The sequence below is a fragment of the Pteronotus mesoamericanus genome, unplaced genomic scaffold (genome assembly GCF_021234165.1).
Source record: "Pteronotus mesoamericanus isolate MK-2021 breed Mesoamerican mustached bat unplaced genomic scaffold, CSHL_Meso_final contig_68, whole genome shotgun sequence".
In the NCBI taxonomy this organism is placed as follows: Eukaryota; Metazoa; Chordata; class Mammalia; order Chiroptera; family Mormoopidae; genus Pteronotus; species Pteronotus mesoamericanus.
In genome coordinates, this window is record NW_026555234.1 from 23,680,574 (window position 1) to 23,702,277 (window position 21,704).

General features: G+C 39.0%; 1 protein-coding gene across 1 annotated transcript; it reads right to left on the reverse strand.

Annotated features, from left to right (window-relative positions):
• Positions 1–12,700: 12,700 nt before the first annotated feature.
• On the reverse strand, positions 12,701–19,774 carry TLR1 (toll like receptor 1). Its single transcript, XM_054582251.1, has 2 exons — positions 19,694–19,774; positions 12,701–15,129 (listed from the first exon to the last, which is right to left on the reverse strand). The coding sequence occupies exon 2, from the start codon at positions 15,071–15,073 to the stop codon at positions 12,701–12,703; it is 2,373 nt and encodes a 790-aa protein (XP_054438226.1). The 5' UTR covers positions 15,074–15,129; positions 19,694–19,774.
• Between the last annotated feature and the right edge of the window lie 1,930 nt (positions 19,775–21,704).

Genomic DNA, 21,704 nt, shown 5'->3' on the forward strand with positions numbered 1-21,704 from the left:
CTTAATTCCAAGGATTTTATCATTGGTTCCCTCATATAAATGATCAAGAGGAGTTCAAAATCCTAGAAGACAGTAAATAATATTGAGTAGTTATGTGGTTTGTTAAATCCTGTAGGATTTTATTTTTTTAAAAATTCCAACAAATGACTATATTCACCAAGAGTTTGAAATAGGGTCCTAACATGTATACTGAGTCTTTGAACTTGTTCCACAAACTTGACTCATAGATTTCCAAGCCAGTTATTGTGCCGTATCTCTTGAGACAAGTCAGGATTCCCAAAAGGGAGAAATGGAATAGCTGGCAGAAGTGCCTTCTGGGTTCAGCTTAGAAACTTTATTGCCAGGGCATACTCAACACCCTCTCTCACATTTCCTCTTGATAGCCTGAAATCTTTAAGAAAATTGAAAGCAATTTTTTAAAGACTTTATTTTTTAAGAGCATTTTAAGTTTCACAGCAAAATTGAGCTGAAGATACAGAGATTTATTGTCCCCATACATGCAGAGCCTCCTTCCTTGTCAACATCCGCCACCAGAGTGATACATCTGTTACAATCCATAGATCTACACTGACTCATCACAGTCACTCCAAGTCCATAGTTTACAATTATGGCTCATTCTTGTACATTGTATGAGTTTAGACAAATGTGTGATGACCTGTATCCATCATTATAGTATCATACAGAGTATTTTCACCACCCTAAAAAAATCCTCTGTGTTATGCCATTTTATCTACACCCCTGCCCCAAGAAAGCACTGATGTTTTTATGATCTCTATAGTTCTGTCGTTTTCAGAATATATAGTTGGAATCATACATTATGCATCTTTTTCAGATTGTCTTCTTTTACTTAGTTATATGCACTTATGTTTCCTCCATGTCTTTGCATGGCTTGATAGCTCATTTCTTTTTAGTACTGAATAGAATTTCATTTGTCCATATGTGCCACAGCTTATTTATTCCTTTACCTGCTAAAAGACATCTTGATTGCCTCAAAGTTTTGGCAATTACAATTAAAGCTGCTATAAACATCTGCATGCAGGTTTTAGTGTGGATGTAAGTTCTCAATGAAAGTAATTTTTTATCACCCAACACTGTGAGCCCATAAACTAATGCTATAAGGTATTCCTCAATTTTTGTAATTTGTGGGCATAGAGAGTCCCTGGAGCTAATAATATCTCACTTTCAACAACACCAATGGATGTGGAAGGTCCAAAGCATAGACATAAACAGAATGGTCCCTGTCCTTCTGCCTCCATATGTCTTCAGGTTGGTGCAAAAGCAGTCTGGATCCCTGCCAAACAATAATAACAATGAGGAGGAAAACACTTTCCATTTCTTGGTGGCATTCTATGGGCCAAAGTAAATACTAAACCCTTTGTATATATTATCTCACTGATTTATCACAACATTCTGAGGAAAGTATTATTTCTTGCATTTAACAGATGAGGAAATGCATGGATGCAGAACTCTGAGGACTTTGACAGGAGTCAGGCTACAAGGTGTTTGATTAGACACAGAGCAGAGGTGGTTGAAGAACTAAGATTTTCACAGTATTCATTATTCAAGACATTTATCAAATACATACTTGGCCAGAGACCTGATTTGACTACTTAATCTTGTGGCCAATTTGCTTTTAGGTCATATCACCTTATTTTATTCCTCTAAAAAATGGAGCATTTACTACTATCTAAACTTTTGTTCATTTATTTGTTTATTAATTAGCTCTCCCACCTCTCAGGCCCATGAGAGAAAAGAGCTGACAGTCTTGTTCACATCCATATTTGCAGCATATAGAATAGAGCCTGGCACATAGTACATGCCCAGGAAATACTTTTTAAAATGTTTATATGAATGAATGAATGATTTCATTTTGTATTTTTTAAGCACAAGGTGGTACCTAATATGCTCTCAAAAATATGTGTTGAATGAATGAACTTGTGTTGTGAATTCTCGATATGATGCAGTGCATGACGGTTCAAGAATGAGTTTGGTGTAAGGGACTGGTTGATCTGTGCTACGTCCAAGCTTAGCTACTCACTGGCTGTGTTAGCTCGGACCATTTATTTAACTGCTGAAGAGTTCCAGTTTCTCATCTGTAAAATAGGTTTTGTGAAAAGGCATAAAAGAGGTCATGTGTATAAATCACCTGTTATCACGGCTAGGGTATTACACACGGTGACACCAGGTCCAAGACGAGGGTGATTTCAGCCACAAGTTTTAAGGGACATCACGTAACTCACTAATCAAGGTAAATAATATTTTAATGAAATATTTTTAAAATTAAAATTAATGCATTAATGCAGAAATTCATGATGAACAAAATATAAAAATCTTCTCATGGAGACAGGATCCGTATGTCTGACTCTCCCTTTGGTCTCAGGCTGCAGGATGGCATGGCAGGACAATGGAAGTTACAGCCATTAAGCTGCTCAAGGTGTTTTTTAACATTATCATCTCACAAAGTACTCCAATCTGTGGTCACTTACTTGAAGCACCCAGGTCTAAGAGCTGTGGCCCTTGAAAAATGCAGAAGAATCTAAGCCAGTTGCTTTCTCTGGAATCCCCAGAGTTGAGATGTCAGAGCTTCCATGTTTTACCCACCTCTTCTCCCCACCAATACCACAACCTCATCTAGAACTTATTCTAAAGAAGGGAGCGGAACTAACTCTTTTAAAACTTCTCTTAACGATAAAACAAAAAGGTGCTATTTCAGGCAAGGCATATGCATCATGGTATGTCATTAAAATATTTTTTAAAGTAAGACATAAACTTTTCATGAAATATATATCCAATAAGTATTATTTATTATTATCATATTCCTACTACTATTACTACTATGCTGAAGGCAAGTGAAAAACAAAATGACTTTTCTTAATAAATTATGATTTAAAAGTCCAAGTCAAAAGACACCATGAAATGACTATTGGTGGTTCATCAAAGAACACTTAATCCTCTAATTTCACTTTCCCAATAATGTAAAAAAAAAAAAAAAAAAAAAACCAACTCAGCATTGAATGATCTTTGCAACATAAGAGTGAGAATGACTGACATTTGTTAAGTGTTTCTTATCTGCCTGGCCTGGAGCTAACTGCTTTCCATACATTATCTTGCTCAGTCCTCTCAGCAACCCAACAAAATGGTGGCTATTTTTATCCCTTCTTTACAAACAAAGTAGCTAAAATCCAGAGGTTAAGTAATTTGCCCAAGGTGACCCAGTGAATAAGTGACAGAGCTTGGATTTGAACCCACACCTGTCTAGTCCCTTCCAGAACCCAAGCTGAAGGCATTTTGAACCTTGAAATGAAGTAGTTTGGGATGCGACCACCAAGGTCAATTCCACCGCCAGGGCCTGCTGCCGTGGTGGCCTCTTCCTTCCTCCCCACCCTGCTGTGCCTCTCTTGCGAGTGTCAGGCAGCTGCTATGGGACACTCTGCCAGGTGTCACAGAGTTCAGGAGACTTTGCCTACATGCATAGAGTTACAAACTCACAAGAGTTAAAATAAAACTCAGAAAGTGAACAGAACTCTAATTTATGGCTTAGGGCAGGTGCTCTATGAGAAAGCTCTTCTGGAGATCAAATGCCTAGATGCTCCTAATCATTCTCTACAGAAGCCACATGACCATCTTTGGTTGCTTTGGGCTTCTAGAGGAAACTGAGCAAGAGATACATTCTACAAAATCCATCAGATGTACCCCTACTTTTAGACATACAACACACGTGCAGAACTTTTAAACTGTAAAGGAGCAACAAATATGCTTTAAATAGCCAAAGAGCCAATGTCATTAACATGCATTCCAGGAAAACTGAAGCTGGAGAAAACTCACCGCAATGCTGGGGAGCATCCACTCTAGGTAGAGGGCTGACCAGGTTTAATCAGGAACCAGTGAAGGGAAACTCAAACCCTCAAGCATCTTCAGGACAACTCCTCAGATCGATAGCCTCGGGTCATTCACTAATCATTAATTCTCAGAGCAATATAGGCAAAATAATAAATACTAAAAATCTGAATAAGGCTGCTTTTTCCCCATATACATGAGTTCAAATGATCTCCTCTTTAGGAAAGACCAATGCTACCCTCGTCGCCTTTTCGGACGTGTTAGGACAAACAAGCAGCTCCCACTCGCAGGCTGCCGCAGCTCCGTCTGAGCGGCAGGTGTGGATGAATCGCTGACGGGGCCAGAACTGGCTGCAGGAGTGACTGAATCCTGCTTCTCTGTGACGCTGAAACTCCTTTGCCCTCTACCGCATTCCCGTGGTATTACATGTTGCATGAATTGGTTATAAACTGAGAGTACTTTTTAAAAAATTGCAATAAAATACAGTGACATAAAACTTAGCAGTGTAAGCATTTTAAGTGTAGTGCCACCAAGTCCACTCACGTTGTTGGGCAACCACCACCACCGTGCACCTCAAGGTCTTTTTCATCATCCCCAGCTAAAGCGCTGTCCCCATTAAACAGTAACTCCCCATTTCCCCGCCTCTCAGCACCTGGAAAACAACATTCTACTTTCTGTCTCTATAAACTTGACGTCTCTCATTACCTCATATAAGTAGAACCATCTGCTATTTGTCCTTTTGTAACTGGCTTATTTCATTGAACATGATGTTTTTAAGGTTCTTCCATGTTGTAGCATGAGTGAAATCAGAATTTTCTTCTTTCATAAAGTTGAATAGTATTCCATTGTATGTATATACTTCATGTTGTTTATCCATTCACCCATCAATGGACGCTGGACACTTGGACTGTTTTTATCTTTTGGCTATTGTGAATGATGCTGCTATCAACGTGGGCATATGAATAATCTGTTCAAGACTCTGCTTTCTGTTCTTTTGGGTATATATGGTACATACGCAGAAGTGGAGTTTCTGGGTCATAGCAATTCTACATTAAAATTTTTTTTTTGGTGGGGGGACCTGCCACCCTGTTTCCCAAACCATCCTAGAGCCCTTTGATGGTGCCTCACTTTAAGCTTCAGATCAGTGACCCTACCCATCAAACTTGGTGAGATGAGCAAGGGGTGCTGAGAAAGAATAGGAACGGTGGCTCCATAATTTTTGAAATCTAGCTGGAAGAGGATGGGAAAGGGTTAACTAGAAGTCTTGTCTTGAAATAAAGTGGTAAGGCAAGCATGGTATAATTTATGTAGATTGCACAGTGCAGATCAATTTTTTCAAAGCAACACTTTGTGAGGTTTTATTTATACTTAAGATTGAGGTGACATTGCTGGAAATTACTAGTAAAGATTAAAATTACCAAGTGGATTTGTCCATAGGAGGAATGGTCAATTTTTAAGTGAATGATAAAATTGGTTTATGTAAATGTGAAATTGGGGAAGGGTACCGTGTTAAAACAAGAATTTTTTTCCAATAATATTTTTAAGTAAAAATGTAATAAATGTATTTCTACATCTATTTTAGGGAAAAATATCATACCATAACAATAACAAAAATAGTCTGCTGCCTAAGTAAACATACACAAACCTGTCTGTATACACGTGAAAAGAAGAGCTGGATAGACAGTCGTCAGGAATGTTGAAGAGGGTAATCCTTGCTTGATTGATGACCTAAGCTCTAAAATCTCTTTTATCTCAGAAATTCTAAAACCGCTATGATCGGCACACTCACATTCACTATTACCCTCTAAAGGAAAAATAATCACTTGGGGGTTTTTTGTGTGTGTCCAAAAACATAATCTTTTTTCCAGAGCCCAACATGTTTAAACACTACAGTGTCAGTGAATGGAAACATTCTCTTTACCTCTTTTTAACTTTATTTACCAAAAACGAGTTGAGCCTCATTTAGAAAGTAGCATTCTGTGTCATCACCATCATTACCACCTTAGCTGGCACTTACTTCTTAAGTGCAAGAAGCATCATGTAACAAGATACTGGCTAATGCTCACAACAGACTACAAAGAAGTTATATATAATTCCTAGTTGTCAGATAATGAAACTTGTTCAGAGAGAACAAGAAACTTGCTAATGTCATCACGCAGGAAGAGAGAGTTCCGATTAAAAAACAAGTCTATCTGGCTCCAAAGCACACAATAGGTGTGCCAGAGCTTATGCACTATTCCCTCCACCTTCATGTGTAATTTCTAAAAATTTTAAATCCTTATTTTCAATTAGCAATAAGAAGAGGAAGCTCAGAACCACATGTGTTGGTCGCCTTTGAGATGTGATGTTTTTATTCCCATCAAAAATCTTTCCCCTTTCCCTTCACGTCTTTGTTTTCTTTCTTTCATCTTACTCTGAACTTTAGAGATACCTGCTGCCATGATTCTCTCTCTCTCTCTCTCTCTCTCTCTCTCTCTCACACACACACACACACACACACACACACACAGATACACACACACACACACAAACATACAGACATTTTCCCCTTACACTTTCTCTTCATCTCAGAATTCGGGCTGCCACATTTCTCCTTCATATATAAACTGCAATGAACAAAGAGCCCTGGGTTCCTGCAAGTGGACGAAAACTTATTATAAAGGTATCCTAGGAAGGCAACACAGCAGTGCACTGCCAGTCCTCACAGAGCCCTGTGGCAGCCTGGGACAGTGGCTGCCACCTGGCCATCTTGTTGTACCCTCCAAAGCGGGCAACGGCTCTTCTCTATTCTGGTTATGACTCAAATTCCCTTTAACTCTTCCTCTTTCTCAATTTGCTTCTCTTTTCTACCCTTGGCTCCTCTTTACTGCTGCCTTTTCTTCTACAGCCTTTTCTCAGTGTCATGGCTTATGGGCAGAGCAGAGGCTCATCCTGAGGGCATTTTCTCAAAATAAGAAGTCAGATTGGGTCTTTTTCTCACTATCTAAACTGGAGAGTCTCTGTTGGACACAGGACACACCGACTACCGGGTAGTCTTCTGGCCTACGCTATGTCTTGCCTTTGGGTAACGTTGCAGGTCCCTGATCCAGGCAGGTAGGAAAATCACACAGCTCAAGGCTGCCTGCCGGGGGGAAGAGAGGGCCTGGGGCTGCCTTCTCCCCAGACCACTGCAAGCCAGCTCACGGTTTAGTATCAAGCATGTGCTGAGTAAAATATCCTCTAGTTCCATGAAAAATATCAGTAAGAGAAAATAGTGCCCCAGGTTATTTCCTCTGAGTTGTATTTTTGAAAAATAAATAAAAGGTGACAAAATTCTCACATGGTTAAGAAATTCAAATAGTTTTACTACACTTGATGAGTATAAGGGAGGGAGAAAATTTTATTTTGAACAAATAAATTAAATCATCCTAAATATGTAGTGGGAACCTCATGACAGACTGCAGAGATTTGGTAAATACATCATCATCAGGGGCTGGAGCAGCTCTGTCTAATAGGATATAGAAATAATGCAAGCCAAGTAATTTTGAATTATCTAGTAATCATATTAAAATAATAAAAAAGAAATAGATGAAAGTGATTTTAATACTGTTTTGTTTTATTTTATTTATTTAATCTGTATAAACTACATAAAATATTACATGTATTCAATATAAAAAGCTACTAAGGTATTTTATATTCTAGACTTTCATATAATGTCTTAGAAATCTTGTATGTGTTACCGCACAGTTCAGACTTGCCACATCTCAAGCACTCAATGGCCACATGAGGCTAGTGGCTATCGTGTTGGACAGATAGAGCTCGAGGCTTAAGTTAATAAATGACCGCCCTACAATAACCAACAAACTGGAACTCTAATTCACCCACAGAATTTTCCCCAGTGATGCCAAATATTAGTATTTCTCATTTCCTTCCCTCTCCTGATTGCGGCTCCTGCTCCCTTCGTCACGACCCTGCTGACTTTGTGAATGACCCTGTGGTAGGGACATCTAGTGGGGTCTGTGTCCTCAAAAACTATCCCAATGGCTTTAGGGACAAGGAAGAAAAAAATGTGTATTATTAGAAGTGGATTGTTAGGAGAGAAGAGGAGGGATGAGCAAATAATAAAGAAAGATAACAGAGGAAGGGAGAAAAGGGAACATTTTGAAACACAGAAAGGATAGCAGATCAAAAAGAAAGCAAAAACAGGAGAAGGATGGGGAACAAGAAGATGGAGAAAATTAGGATGAAAGGCAAGGGAGAGGAAAAGAATGAAGACAAAAGGAAGAAAAAAAATATAGGCTAAACAGAGAGTAGCAAAGGAAAAAGAAAAAGAAAGGGAGAAAGTCTGGATTTCTCATGCAGTTACCAAATAACTTTATTAACAAGACTTTTTTAATGAGTTGCTTGGTGTTTATCTTAGATTGAGTTACAGAGAAACTTAATCCTTGAAGACACACCAGCATGAGGAATCTCCCTGGGTTTCCTTGTTGGCCTCCAAACCACATGCCATTGTTTTGACTCAATATGAAAAAGTTACACACATGAATCATGCTTATTTTGATATCTCCCAGTATATCCAGGAGTCTGCTACAACCAGCTTATGGCAGCTCCTGAGACCCAGTTTTTAATTTTCAAGAATTTTGTGAGCCAGTTGTTGAAAACAACCACTATTAAAAATAAAATTACATATACTTGCAATTAACTATATTAAAAAAAAAGGAACAACATTCGTTAGGTTGAAATTTTTCATGTGTTGGTTTCCTGTTTTGAGCTGTCTGTCCTCATTGACAATGTATCCGTCAGGGTCTTAGTGCTTTTCTATTTTAGTCAATTAGTTCTTTATATGAAAAAAGAATTTTATCTGTGACATTGGCTACCAGTTCACTTCCCAATTTATTATTTCCCCACTTGCCATTTCACAATGGCAAATATTTGTTTGCTTGCCCGTTTGCCTGTTTGTTTTAACATAGAGCTGTTTCCAGTTTTATGTAGTAAAATTTTATCTCTTTTCTGATTTTATTTAATCTTAGACAGTCCAGAACAATCTAGACTGAACATGATTAGCAACTTAGCTCCAGTTCCACATTTGGTGACATGAGATAATGAAGATGATAATAATAATAGTAACAGTAATAATGTCATCCTCATCATCGTATTAATAGCTAAAATTTGTTTTCTTTCTTCTTTTAACATTGGTTTTCACTTTGTGTCAGGTGCTGTTCTATGCACACTACATATATTAACTCATTTAATTCTCCTAACAATAGTACGAGACTGGGTGGGACTGCATGTGCTCCTCACCTCAATCTTAGGAAGAGAGGTTTCAACAGAGCCACTTGGAAAGCTTGTCATGTGAACTCTGCAGTTTGGGGGATATGTTGTCACTAGTCTTTAGTTTATATCTGGAAGTCTAAAGGTCTTGGCTAGCTACTGTAAGGATACATTTTACAAATAATGAAACCTAGGTTTAGAAAGTTTAAGTGTCCAAGGTCATTCCCAAATAAGTGATGAGGCTAGAATTGAAACCCAGACATTCAGAATCAGAGATTGCATATTTACTCATTTTGCAATATTTCCTCTAATTTACCTGTGGAAACTTTATTTTAATTACTATATATTTGTCCATACCTTGACCTGAATTCTTTATCTGCCAACTTAGAACTCTCTGGAAGGAGACTACCAAAACAATTTCAGCTGCCTGCCAGATTTCTTAAAACCACTTCTGAGATAAAATATTTTTATATAGGATTAATCTAACTTCTCAAAATCTTGAGTTTGTTACGTAAACTTTAATTGACTTTGTGCCTCCCTTTAAGGATATTTTTTAGACTTGCAAGATGTAAAGAGTTGAACTTAAAATTTATTTGTTGAAATCTTAAACCCAATACCTAAGATGTGACCTTTTGGAAATAGAATCATTGTGGATGTTATTAGTTAAGATTAAGTCATTAGGGTGGGTTCTAATCCAGTGATTGCTGATCTTATAAAGAAGGGAAATTTGGAGACAGGCATAGAAGGAAGATGATGTGAAGAGATATAGGGAAAAACAGCCCTCTATAAGCCAATGAGGAACAGGTATTTCCTCCTGTTTCAGAAGGAACCAACCCTGCCAACACCTTGTTATTGGACTTCTAGCCTCCAGAACTGTAAGCCAATAAATTTCTGTAGTCTTGGCCACTTCGGTTGAGGTATTTCGGTGTATCAGCCCTAGCAAACTAACACACAAGTGGTCCTGGGCAACTGAAACTTGGTTTTGAAATCTTGAAGTTCAATACAGGAAGTGCAATCATCCTAGAGAAAACAGGGAAAATCCAGTTCTGCTTGCAACTTCCATTACAGAGCAAGAGCTTTCATATATTTTTAGCATATACTTCATGATTTTAATTTTCTTTCCACTATTATTCCTTGTTGAAGTTTCAATGATGACTTTCCTATATCTCCAAGTTTTAACTTCATAGCTTGAAATTCAAGACCCTTGACAATATCCTCTTAATCCAACTTTCTTTTTTTTTTTTAAAGAAAAAAGATTGTATTTATTTACTTTTAGAGAGAGGGAAAGGGAGGGAGAAAGTCAGGGAAAGAAACAGGAATGAGCACAAGATACATCGACTGGGTCTCATACACCCCCAACCAGGGACCTGGCCCACAACCCAGGCCTGTGCCCTGACCCAGAATCAAACCAGCGACCTGTCGGTTTGCAGGCTGGCACTCAATCCAGGGAGCCACACCTTCCAGGGCTTAATCTAACTTCCCATACTCATATCTCACTATCATTTTTAATAAACTTGACAGTTCAGTAAAATTGGGACACTAGCCCAGAATAGGCCTGGACATTCCTGTCTTTTTTCTCTTCATCTCTCTATTTACAATCTCAATGGCCTTTCTATTCTTCATCACACATTGAAAAATCCCAAGTTAAAGTCTTCCTTCAAGGCTGAGTAGAAAAACCATTGTTTCTAAGATTTTCTTCACTCAATCTAAGTGGTCTACTGAACTTCAGTTGTATCTTTTTGCTTCATTGATTTTTTTATTTTAGTTATCTGGATACTTGTCATATCCTCTGATTGACTCCATGTTTCTTAGGGCAAGAAGCAACTAGTATATATATGTGTGTGTTATTTGAGTTTCTCTTACCAGAAGTGGAGACTGAGACAAGACTTTTATGTGGAGATCATTTGTTTGAAGATGTAAATCTCAGGGCTTTAGAGTAAGGGAAGTAAGAAGAATGAAACAAGGAAGAAGAGAAAGCCAATCTTAGAGTGAGTTGTTGATCTGGTTACTCCTATGGGTAAGTAATGTTCAGTCTTGCTGGGGACTCTTTGAGGAATGGTGTAGATTATGCCTCATTTTTTCCTTTGTTGTTGTTGTTGTGGGCTTTTTAACACAATCGAGATGTAATTGACATATAACATATTAGTTTCACATATACAACATCATGCTATATTGTATATATTGTGAAATGATCACCACGATAATTTTAACTAAAATTCATCACAGAACTATGCCTCATTTCTTTTTTTACCCCCAAAATAAAAGAGAGGAATATCTAAATGGTCAAGTGTCTCCTCAGGGGTATCTATGGCACTTCCAGGTTTGTGCCTCTACCAGAAAGGTTGAACAAGCTTCTGCCGACTTCCTGTGCAGTGGTGTTAGTGAAGCCAGAGGGCACAAAGTGAGACACAGATGGGGCAGCTAAGGCAAGGTGCCGCCAGGCTGCACCTGCCCACAGCTGGCTGCCAGAGACTAAGCGTAGACAGAATATTTGATGAGGATGAAAAATATCTGATAAAATAAACCTGGAAAAAAATATCTGATAGAGATTGCTCATTTCTTGCATTGCTTTCATCTGTCCATACCCTAGTTTAAGAGTTCCCCCCAAACAGGGATGCTGTGTATAGAAGTGGCACACATTGACTACATTCCTCCCCTGATCAGAAGAGCAAAGGCTCTCACGCATGCCAGTTCAGACAACTGGAGTCTCAGCAAGATCTCCAGCCACAGAAAACCAGACTCTGAATTTCCATGTGGCCTGAGATGTCACATACTTTTGGTTTGGGTCCCCCAGATGCAGCGCCTGAGACAAGTATTCACCCACAAGTCATTTACTTCAGAGCTGATCCAAGGAAACACTCTTGGAGGAATGATTATATGAGATAATAAAAATGAACCCAGTAAAGAATGCTTTATCAAGTTGTTTTCTACCACGGAGAATCAGAATTCTATCATACGGGGGAACTCGGGGAAAGTGTCAAGTACACCCCCAGATTTATCCCCTCCAAATGGGCAAAAAAGTTGGGGTATTTATCTGCCAATTTTATGTGTGGCATTGGTGAAGGACTGCTTCCAAGGACAATCTCCAGCACCTCTGGATTGCCCATTTTGTGGGCCAAGTGCAGAAGGAAATCCCTTCAGGCAAAGTGTCCCCAGCATTAACAATGAGCAGCCGTCAGCACATAGAGCCAAATGCTGAGTGGAAATGAAAAATGCACCAACAGCTATAGAAATCTGCTATACAAACCCAGCTACAGGTATAAAAGGCATGGCGTCTTCTAACATTAACCCCAGGACACGGGAACATCTATCACTAAGGTAGTTTGTACAGGTGCTTCTCTTGATTACATAATGAATTCAATGAATTCAGTCCTAGCAAAGAAATAAGTGAACCTCTCATATGCTAGAAATTAACTGTTTATATCAAAGTTGTATCATTTCATTCACTTTTATTACCATAAATGGTGAACTGGAGCCTGAAAAATACACATTTTTATCTATTTCATAAATTCAAAGTCATGTTTAGATTTGTGTTGATATGAAATAAAGTCATTGTTGAAACTTCCAAAAGCAGCCACAGTGAAAAGAGAATATTTTTAAATGCACGTGTGATCTATTCTTTTGTTTGCTCCATCAGCTTAATACAAATTGATGCTCTTAGGTTAGCCCAAAAAAGTCCATGTTTGCTCTTCTCCTTGGGCCATTCCAAGTAAGTCCTCTGCGCCATGAGAGTTTTGAGTTTGTGATAGTTGCTAGGAATAGAATATTTTGGAATGGGTTCCAGCAAGATCAGGATTAAGTTATTAGACCCTTCATGAAAGAGATTGTGGTGGGCAAAGTAGAGCTCATAATGGCACCACTCGCTCTGAACAAAGTTGGGAGACAAAACGAAGATGGACTTGTAGCTTTTCTCGATACAGTTTATGATATTTTCCACAATGCTCTTGCCAGGAACAAAGTTTCTCTCGTGGAGACAAATCTGTATATCTTCTTTTTCTAGGTTTGGTAGTAATTCACTCTTCACCCAGGCAGAATCATGTTCACTGTATGAAATAAAAGCGTGGAACTGGAAAGCTCTTTGGAGTTTGTCTAAAGGTATGTTCCTAGCCCTGTGCCGGGTCTGGATCCACTGACACATCATCCTGAGATACCAGGGAAGATCAAAATAGATACAGAGGACAGTCAGAGTAGCAGCCAACACAAGGCCAGTGACCCCTATAGTGACAATCAGCAGAGCTGGGTTGCAGGACAATGGAGATACGCGAAAATCCTTTAGTAGGGTCCCCTTATAGCTTCCTGGATAGTCACATTTGTAAGAGTCAGGCCAACCCTCTACCACTTCACTTGATACTTGGCCTATGCTTTGGATAAATTCTCTTAGCCCACACGTACATTGGAATGGATTGTTCCCTGCCTTTATGGACCTGATCTTCTGGCAGCTCTGGAAGAAATGAGCTGATGGATTGGAAATTGAATTATAGTCAATGATCAGTACAGAGAGGCTGCTAAAGGTACCACACCCAGGCAGGTGGAGTAAGGAATTGAAAGCAACGTTGAGTTCCTGCAAAGCTTCCAGACTGGTGACATCTTCAGGGATCCTGGTTATTCTGTTATTATGAAGGTCAAGAACCCTAACCCTAGGAGGTAAACAACTGAAAACAGAGTCAGTAAGTATATTTGAAGACAAATTTAAAATTAATAAACTAGTAGTCCAAGAACAATATCCTTCATTTTCATCATAACTTAGAGAATTCTGACTAATATCTAATTGTTGCAGAGACTTCATCTCCTTGGTCATATGACCTATATTTATAAGTTGTTTTAATTTATTCATCTGTAAACTAAGTGTCTCTAACCGAGCCAAGGTTCCACAATTGTTAAAAACTGTATCTGTTAAGAGATTATCAGAAAAATCCAAATGCAGAAATGGGCTCATTTGGGATGGACAAACCATGTGGAACATGTGTGTACCAGACACTGTGAAATTCTGGATGTTCATATTTGAAAAGATTCTATAGAGGTGACTTTGTGGAAAATTGAAGACATCACTGACAACTTGGTGAACAGACAAGGCCTTCAGTGAAGTGTCTGAATAATCAAAATCGATGACACCAAGGTGACCTTGTAGTTTCACATGTGAAATTGAGAAATATTTTATGCTTGTGTGCCAAACCAACTGGAGCATCCTAATGAAAGAATACCAAGTTGTTTCAATGTTGTTTAAAGTAAGATTTGATAAACGTGAATTCTTTTGAAGTTTTGACAGAACATTTAGGAAATAAGAACATTCACTCTCATCTAGCACACATTTGATATTAGACAGTTCCAGGCTTACTGCTGTGCTGGCTGACACATCCAAAATAAAGTGGAATTCCTTTCTTGTGGGGAAAACAATGTGCAGATTCTCTGTGTTAAGGTCTCGAAGGCTCTCAGGGTCTTCTTTCTCCCCATAAATATTCCCTAAGATCAGTAAAACCTTATTGATATGCAAATGAGCAATTGGCAGCATATTAGATTTTTGTAATTGTGTGGCACTCAAACCCAGAAATTCTAGTTGAGACATGTTGCCAAACTCTTTGCATATAGGCAGGGCATCAAATGCATTAAATGAGAGGTCTAAGTGCTTGAGATTCACAGTAGGGTAGCAAGAAATCTTCTTCAACTTGTTGTTGGACACATCCAAGTATTCCAATTCCTCATTAAATTTAAAAACACTGAGGTCAAGATACTGGATTTGATTATGAGAAATTATCAAAATCTTCAGCTTTGATAGTGATAGGATGTTAGATGTTCGAAGCTCAGATATATTGTTTTGTGATAGATCTAAGATTGTTGTTTTCACGGATAGGTCTTTGGGGACATGGATGAGACCTCTCTTTGATCTGTCAACTAAAAATTCACTTCCATCAGATAATTGGATTTTGATCTCAAGTATTAACATGAAGATGATGGCAAAATGGAAGGTGGTAGAATTAGTTTTAGTCATTTTGTAAGGCTAGACATTATAGTTGCTATTCTTCAGAGCATGTTGATATACAGATCCTAGAAAAAAGAAATGTCCACATTAAATGATTGCATTAAATTAGGCATAAGTGACATGAATCATTTTTTACTAGAGACTCATAAAGTGAAGGTGTCATTCCTTGGAGTCACATAATCTAAAACCAGGGAAATACACATAGTGATACATAATTATACTACCTCTTTGGTACAGTGACTTGAACGATGCCCTCCCCCCCAGTAGATATGTCCACCCCCTAACCACATCATAATCTGCAGACTCAGTGCATGTTACATTATTTGGAAAACATGGTCTTTGTAGAGATAATTAAGTATCTTGAAATGATCATTATTGATTATCCACATGGTCCTTAAGCCCAATGACAAGTGTTCTTAAAAGAGAAAGGCTGAGGGGTATTTGACAAAATGACAGCAGACAACAGAGACAAAGAGTGGGAAAGCCATGTGAAGACAGAGGCAGGAGTTGGAGGGATACAGCCACAAAGTGAGGAAGGACGACAGCCGCTGGAAGCTGGAAGAGGCTCTAGGCAGAGTACAGCCCTGCTGACGCCTTGATTTTGGACTCCTGGGCTCCAGAACCGTGAGAAAATAAATTTGTGTTGTTTGAAGCTACCAAGTATATGGTAATTTGTTGCAGCAGTCACAGGACTCTATACAGATGGTTTTACATATTCACAAAGACTTCCCACCCCAACCCTCCCGAGATCATTTAGAACTCAAGCTAGGTGTTCATAGCTGGTGTACTTTCTAAATTTAATGTACACTTTCCTGTGGCTTTCTTAAGTGTTTTCTTCCCATGTGGTTGAATTCAGACCCTTATTACATTACCTTTTTTATCTACACATGGTTTAGTGCCTAACTTTGGTTTATCCAAAAGGCAATTAGATCATAATAAATGGGCCTTCAGAAAATGCACTTATTCAATCAGTATTTACTGACACCCTATTGGCCATCTTTTAGGAACTGGAGATAAAGCAGTGAACAGGGTAAAATTCTAATTATCAAGGAGCTTATCATCTAGTGGGGGAGACAGAAAACAAACAAGTAAATGACTAAATGTAATATCATGTAGTGATAAGTGCTATATAGAAAAGTAAAGCAGAGTAATCAGGAATAATAGTAGGTATGTAACAGTGGTTGATGGTGGTCTTTTTAGATGGGTTAGTCAGAGAGAGCCTTTCTGAAAAAATGGCATTGAGGTAGAAACCGGAACAGAGCTCTCAGGGCGGGGAGTGGAGGGGAGCATTTCTGGTGAAGGAAAAGGCAAGCAGAAGGGTCCCGAGGTGGAAGTGAGGCTGACTTGTCTGAGGCACAGTGAGGAGGTCAGCGCCGTGCATGGGGCGAGCGAGGCCCAGGGCTGTGCAGGGTGCAAGTCATTGCCGGGCCTGGGGGGGGTGTTCTGAGAGTGAGGAGGGGGCGGTGAGCTGTGAGAGGTTTGGAGGATGGGAGAGGTTTCCTCGTCTCTCTTATTCAGAGAACTTTTTAAACTCATTTATCCGATATGTGTTTATTCTCTATGAAGAGAATGTGTTTTGTTCTAGGTCATGCTTATTGCTCTAGGTTATCAGCCCACTACTGCATTGTGCTTTGTATAATGCACACTCATGTTTTTGATCCAAACTTTCAGGGGGGGAAAAAAATCTTTCATTTTAATTTTTTAATTCAATTTTTTATTTATATATAAAACCGATCATCATATTCCGGGGTATTATTTTGTATATAGATATCATTATTGCTTTCTAGAGTTACACTTTTAATGCATATGTATAAATAAAGGAATTTAAAACATTTATATAGATACAGAATTAGTACTACCCACGAATAATGCACATCCTTATTTTTTCCTCAAAAATTTGGGCAAAAACATACACATTATAGCAAACTACAGGTATATCTCAGATGCTATTTTGTTACCACCATTTCAAAGGCACCTGAGACCGGAAGGAGTTGTGTTGAGGTGAACCCTAGAGAGTGATACATCCCTCCCTCCCAGAGATACTCGGAGCTGGTGCTACATGGCTACAGAGATCTTGCAAGGATATTATTCAAAATCCCCTAGACTGCATTAGGCAAGCAAACCAACAGTATCAGCAAAATCAAGTTCCTCTTTACATGTCCCCTCATCTCGCTCAGTGAGCACAGGAGGACCTGAATACAGTCAGCCCTCTCTAGTCCCAGGTTCTGCATCCACACATTTAACCAATCTCAGATCAAAAACATTCTTTAAAAAATGTGCTATTATTTCTGATGTGTGCTGTGTTGTTAAGCCTAAGATTGTTGCATCTCTGCTGAACATGTACAGGCTTTTCCCCATCTCATTACTCCCTCAACAATATAACTATTTACATAGCATTTACACTGTAGTAGGTTTAACAGTAATCTAGAAATGACTTAATGTATATGGGAGGATGTGCTTCAGTTACACGCAAATACGATGTCATTTTACAATGCATAAAAGACTTGAGCATCTGAGGACTTGGGTATAGAAGGGAGCCCTGGAACCATCCCCCACGGATGCCAAAGGCTGGCTCTAATTCAGGTCCCAGAAACAACTGTGTGTTGCAGAAGTTCTCCGAGTTAGACACGCAAAGGTATCTGGTTTTTGAAGCATTGCTTGGACTCCCCCTTTTGTAGAGGTGCCCCATGATCCCTGGCTATCCTGATTTCTCTTAATGTAGGAGAGGGCCCAGCAGCACCCCCTCCACCACCGCTCATGAAGACCCTGAGCAAGAAAGAGGACACACACATTAAAGTGCATGTTAAAAGTGAATGTGGCATATTTACGGCATTGATCGTATTTGACTGAAAGTCCCAGAAATTTCCCATTTCTTCCTCCTAGACTTCCTGAAAGAGCTACTGACGCAAAGAGAAGTAAAGTGATCACCAAAATAATATTCAAATATCACTGGGGCCAGTGCCTAATATCTCAAAACAAAACTATCTGGTAAAAGTAAGTCAAAGTAAAAGTAGTTTGGGCTTAACGCTCAAATGAGGTTCCTTACTTATTGAAAGACTGAATTCAAATCTGAGGGTGTTTCTGCCTTCTGGTCAACTCCAGGGTTCAAGAAGCAGCAATCAGTAGAGTCAGGCATGGAACACAGGCAGTGACCAGAGAGACAAGACCCCATGCCTGAGCAATGGGCAGGAGGGCTTAGTGCACAGCGACCCTGCCACGAGCAAGACCAAAGTTTCCTTCATTTCCTTAACAACAGCAACCATGGCGAATATTTAAATTCATAAAATTCTGCCCCTGAGTGTTTCATGAAAACATGGCGTCAGCTTGCTTTATTCAGCAAAATTAATTGATTCAGCTGTCTTCTATTTGCCCAACCTCTAGTTTGCCCTTTCATTTATAGTAATAAATTTGAAGTACTCAGAAGTATCATCTTTATTTCTGTAATTAAGGAGTCAAAGTATTGTACTTACGAGAAACTGAGTTTTAGGTACTTATAAGATCTTTAAATTTTATATATACACCAAACTTGTTAAATCAGTGAAAATCAATATTTTTTCATTAGAGTCCTAATAACCAGCACTGAATCTCATATATATTAGAACTTAAAAGTATTTTACTACCAAACAGAATGATTATTTGCCAAGTTGATTAGAAAAAGGATGATTTAATTTGAAAGAATAAAAGTATCTCTAGATGTGTCTATGTCAATTTCTGTGATACAGTAAGTTTAGCCTCCCAGTATATGATATGATGCATCAATTCATTTGAATTACCTTTGTTCAGAGACAGTTGGGGGCATCAAATCCGAACTTTGACTTGTCTTAACAGATAATCACACAATCTCTCCAGCCCACTGACTTCAGTCTGCAAATACTAAGTGAGCCTTTTCTGCATCAGGCCAACCAGCTATTAACCATAGGTTGAAAAGATCAGAATGAGTTCAAGAGCTTTTCTGCTTTGTTACCTGTGTGGTTTTGTGACTTTTTTTTTTTTTTTTTTGTAAAGACACACTCACTTTCAATTCTTTTGATCAAATTGGGAGACACCTGGGAAACATTTTCAAAACCTACCATTCCACCCAACCAGGAGCTCCACAGACTAGTTTCAGTGGTCTGAGAAAACAAAAGAATAGCTTGTGGCAACAGCCCAGAAAAGAAACTGAAATAAACCTGCCCACGAAAGCAGAGGAGTCACAAGGCAGCACTGCCTGCAGGAGTTTTTCTCAGCATTCCCATCACAAAGAGATGGAAGCGGGCAGTACGAAGAGCATACAACCTGAGGTCAGCAGCTAGCAGCTCCGTAAGGAAATCATGAGAAAATGTGTGTGACACAAATACTCATCTCCTGAATCAAATATATATCCCTTGCTAGCAAATTATGCTCGACATGAGGTGTCATTCAAGGAAAAAACAAACTCTCTCTCTCCTCTCTCTCTCTCTCTCTCTCTGACTGAGGAGAAAGAACTGATAAGCAAACGTTAGTTCAAACTGCAGTAAGTATACCTCAGAAATAACCCACTTAGAGAAACACCCAGGTATTAATCATAGAGACTGAGATTTTTGTGTCCAAATACTGGCTATAGCATTATGTTCCTTTATAGAATAATAATTTTAAGAAGATACCACTTACCAAAACAGTTTGCTCGTCTGTCTCACTGGCTGTCTCATTGGCGGTCTGTAGCAAAGTCAAATACTTCCTCAAGTATTTATTTCACTGGTAACCAGATTTAACCTTAGGAGCAGAGCTCTTTTGTGCCATCTATTGAATCCCGCTGAAATTACATTGCACAGTAAGTGTAAACCTATTTTCTCCTATTCATATGTAGAATATGGACTGTGGGTTAATTTGATAGGCCAGTATTAAAATAGAATTATATCTTTGTGGCTCTGTATTTCACTACCATCCGCTTACTATTGAACTGAAGGAGGTGGTATTAATAATCCACAGATCATTATTGGCTGAATCCAAAATGTTTATCTCTGTAGCCATGCGGGTAGGGGTGGGAATGCTGGTCTTGGGTATATTTCAGGTGTTTTGATTTTCTTTTTACCTTTTGATCAGTCCACTAGTAAGTGACAGAGTGGAAAGAGGGAGGGGTTGATGTCAAAATTTTGCTTAAACTCATTCATAAAGAGGAAAGACCATTCATGTGCTAATATAAAATGTGTATAAATCATGTCTTTTTTAAACAGATTTGTTTTCAGAGAAAATCTGGTGTTCAAATTGTTTTCCATTGTTATGTTCAAACATTCTTCAAAAGGGGATTTTTAAAAAAATTTTCCCGTTAAGAGCATGCTATCTACCAATCCCTATTTTCGGGTAAAGTCTAAAACACTTGCTTTGGGTTGTTGCCAGCACCCCCAAGGAATCCAATCTGATAGCTCCACTCTTGTCTTTTAAAATAGCAAAATAACGAAACAAAAAATGGACAAATAAAGGTACGAAATGCTGGCTGAGTTCCTCTGAACTTGTCCTCATCCTAGCGTTGCATGGCGTCCAGTCACAAACTGGACACAATGCTTTGCTGGAAGCTGCTTTTCTACCACCGTGAGCAAGGCCCACTTTCCTAAACGAAGAACCTGGGGATTTGGGGATTCTTTGGGACTTGCAATATTATCTATCTACCTATCGACCTTTCTCCCACCCCCTCACATTTTTTTAAAGAGGGAAAATGTGTCTATAAATATATTTCTGAAACTGAAAGAATGGACCTCCTCCCCGCTCCACTCCCACCGTTCCTTCCCTCAAACCCTGGAGGGTCTGGTCACTGGCTGTGTACCAAATGCCTAACTGGGGAGGAGGGTGGTCTTTGACTAAGAATTCAGTTCCTGGCTCCCAAAGTCAAAGGCATTTGACTTTGTAAACCAGGCCTAGAGACTGCAGTAGTCTCCCCCTTATCCACAGAAGATACATTCCAAGGCCCCCAATGGATAATATTAAATCCTATATATACTATGTTTTTTCCTACATATACAAACTGTTTCACTTAAAGGAAGCACTTTATGACTTTTCTTTGACATGTCTGAATTATCAGAATCACTACTCTTGCTCTTTAGGGCCATTATTAAATAATTTGAACACCAGCAAGTGGATCTCAGTTGGGCTTCTCATATCTCCTGGGCTCAGTGCTCACACAGAGCTAGTAGCTACCATAGTGGACAGCGCAGGCCTAGGTGGAGTTATCACAGCCATGCAAGTATGAGCCCAAGTTCGGTTAATAGCAGCCAAAAGAGCTAACTCAAACAAGAAGTCCCACGTGTTAGACTCAAGGCACCACTCTGCGTCTCTAAGTAGCAGTTTTTGTCCCCTACCCCCCCCCCCCCCCCCCCCATCCACACCCAGGCATTTCTTTTTGGAGCTGGGACAGTGTAAATATCCTGCAATTACATGCAGAGAAAGTTGACCTTTCTGTGCACAACTTGGATGAAAGTGCTTGTACTGATTCTGTGCGACCAGTAATATTAGCAAAGGGACCTAACTGGGATTGGACACCTGCTCTCTAATTTTTGCTTCTCTCACAGCATATTCATGTTACAACATAACTGTTCAGTCTTTTTATATTTGAGTATTAATGCAATGTATACTTTATTCCTGAATTTGTGCTCGAATTCAGAATTCAATAGAATCTGTATTTTTTTTA